This window comes from Drosophila persimilis, unplaced genomic scaffold (assembly GCF_003286085.1).
Source record: "Drosophila persimilis strain 14011-0111.01,24,50 unplaced genomic scaffold, DperRS2 tig00000431-arrow-pilon, whole genome shotgun sequence".
In the NCBI taxonomy this organism is placed as follows: Eukaryota; Metazoa; Arthropoda; class Insecta; order Diptera; family Drosophilidae; genus Drosophila; species Drosophila persimilis.
This window is the reverse complement of record NW_020825312.1, coordinates 4,478,501-4,480,572: the sequence shown is the minus strand read 5'-3', so window position 1 is coordinate 4,480,572 and position 2,072 is coordinate 4,478,501. Positions and strand designations below refer to the sequence as shown.

The following is a 2,072-nucleotide window of genomic DNA, read 5'->3' as shown; positions in this document are numbered from 1 at the left end:
TTTCGCACTTAGAACTAGGCTGGGGCAGGGGTAGTGGGGCTCTTAGTGAACTATATTGGGGGATCGTTACGTATTCTCTCGCTCCTCCTCTAAATTCTTATCCTCCTAAGCTGGCACGCTTACGCCTACACCTAATCCTATCCCGATTGATTGCATTTTGATTGCTTCCATCAAAAGTTTTTATAAAATTTTTGACTCGCATTTCGTATATAAAGTTGTAGTTCTCCTAATAACGTTTTCTTTTGTTTTTTGTTTCACGGATGAATGACTGAGAGGTGTGGTGTGGGGGCGGGAGGCGGGAGCTCCAGGTTGCGAGGTCGCGCATTGATTAATCACAGCAAATCGGCGCAGACGCCACCGAACCACGCCATATAGAGAGCCAGCAAATAGACAACCAGAGCGCGACGTAGCGTCATCTTCTCCGGTGCACTGGACGAGCGAGTGGCGTCGCCATCGGCATTCGAATCGCCGTCGCCATGCCCTCCCTCCAGCTCATCGTCGTCGTCGTCGCCCTCACCATGCTGATCATCGTCGAGATCGTTATGATCGAAGTGCGTGGGATGGACCAAGGGGTTCTTCTCGTCCACATTCGGCCGGGATGTGTGTGTGGGAATCTGAGGATGGCCATCCTCGTCGTCATCGTTGTCGGCATCCACCGAGGGTCGGTCCACATCGGGTTTGTGGCTCGGCTCGAAAGGACCCAGGCCAGAGCCCTCGTCATCGTCCTCGTCGTCCTCTGAACCGGAACCCGAACCAGCTCCACTGCCCAAATACGGCTCTTCTGCAGAACAACAAAAAGAAACGAATTAGGAATAAGTGGGCGTGCCCTATTGAATTTTCTGTCGACCTACCCTGTTCACTCCACTCCACGTCCTGACCGTTGTAGGCATTGCGCAGGTGGCTGACGGCGTTCTTCAGGTGGAACAGCTGCGAGGACATCTGAGCCGTTTGCCGGGTGTTGGCCGGGTTGCCACTGAACTCCGGGTTGGAGCCGTGTTCCGTTGTGATCGAGTGCATATATCTACAGGGGAAATGATGTGTTAAACACGGCTCTGGTAACTCGCGTACTCGTGCTGCTATCTTCTGGTGTCGTACCTATCGATGGTGTGTCCATTCCAGCACAAAAAATCCACATCGGAGCTGGCAGCTATGTCCTCATTGCTGCATATGGAGTGCGGTAGATTCGACCAGAACTTCTTGTATTCCTTCACCCGCTGCCGAATGTCCCGCACGATCCTGTCCAGTATCGGCTCGCGTCCGCCGCCTCCGCTCTCGTTCTCATCGTCGTCGTTGTCGTTGCGGTTGTTCTGCTGCTTGCGTCGCTGCTGCTGTTGTTGCTTCCGAAGCTGATGTTGGCGACGGTTGTTGCCACCGCCACCGCCACCACCACCACCGCTGCCACCTCCTCCTCCTCCTCCGCCTCCAGCTCCACCATTGTTTCCACCATTCTTGCCCACGCCCTGCTCCTGGGACTGCTGTGAGACGGAGCTTTCCTGGGAGCCTGGCTCTGCAGCTCTCCGCTCTCGCAGCACAATCGCCTCATCCAATGTGGCGTCTATGTCCAGGGTGTCAGCCTCGGCGGGGCTCTCCACATGGAGTTCCTGGACTGCCTGGAGCTTGGGGTGAACGGAACGCTTGGCTCGTCTCAGAGTGGGTCTGCCGCAGCCCTGGAACACGCGGTTGGTGATGTCTTGGCCAGAGTCCTGTAATGAAAACAAAGAGTTCGAGATTAAATTTCATTAAAATCCCCATTTAAAGGTCACACATTCAGAATCAATTCCATTAACACCCCGTGGAATATAGCCTCTTAATGGCTATTAATAGGTTCTATTGACCTATCCCCCATTCCGCAGATAAGAATTGATTGCCACCAGCTACTCAGTGAGAGCCACTCGAGCGATCAGAGACCTCTGCCTGTCCGATTACTGTCTCATCATCCCCATCTCCTTTCCCTACGTGGGGATACGATACCCATCCATCAGCCACTAGCGGTTTACAGTCTACGGTTGATGTATGTTTTGTTTGTGCCCGCAATGGAAGAGGTTACGTCGGGTTGGGTCAAGTGGTAAATG

General features: G+C 53.7%; 1 protein-coding gene across 1 annotated transcript; it reads right to left on the bottom strand.

Moving 5' to 3' along the window:
* Positions 1 to 332: 332 nt before the first annotated feature.
* LOC113565983 (protein PFC0760c-like) lies at positions 333 to 1,715 on the bottom strand (the record flags this gene model as incomplete). Its single annotated transcript, XM_026989563.1, has 3 exons — positions 333 to 781; positions 852 to 1,021; positions 1,096 to 1,715. Coding segments are annotated over 3 exons (1,239 nt in total), but the record flags the coding sequence as incomplete, so codon positions are not given.
* Between the last annotated feature and the right edge of the window lie 357 nt (positions 1,716 to 2,072).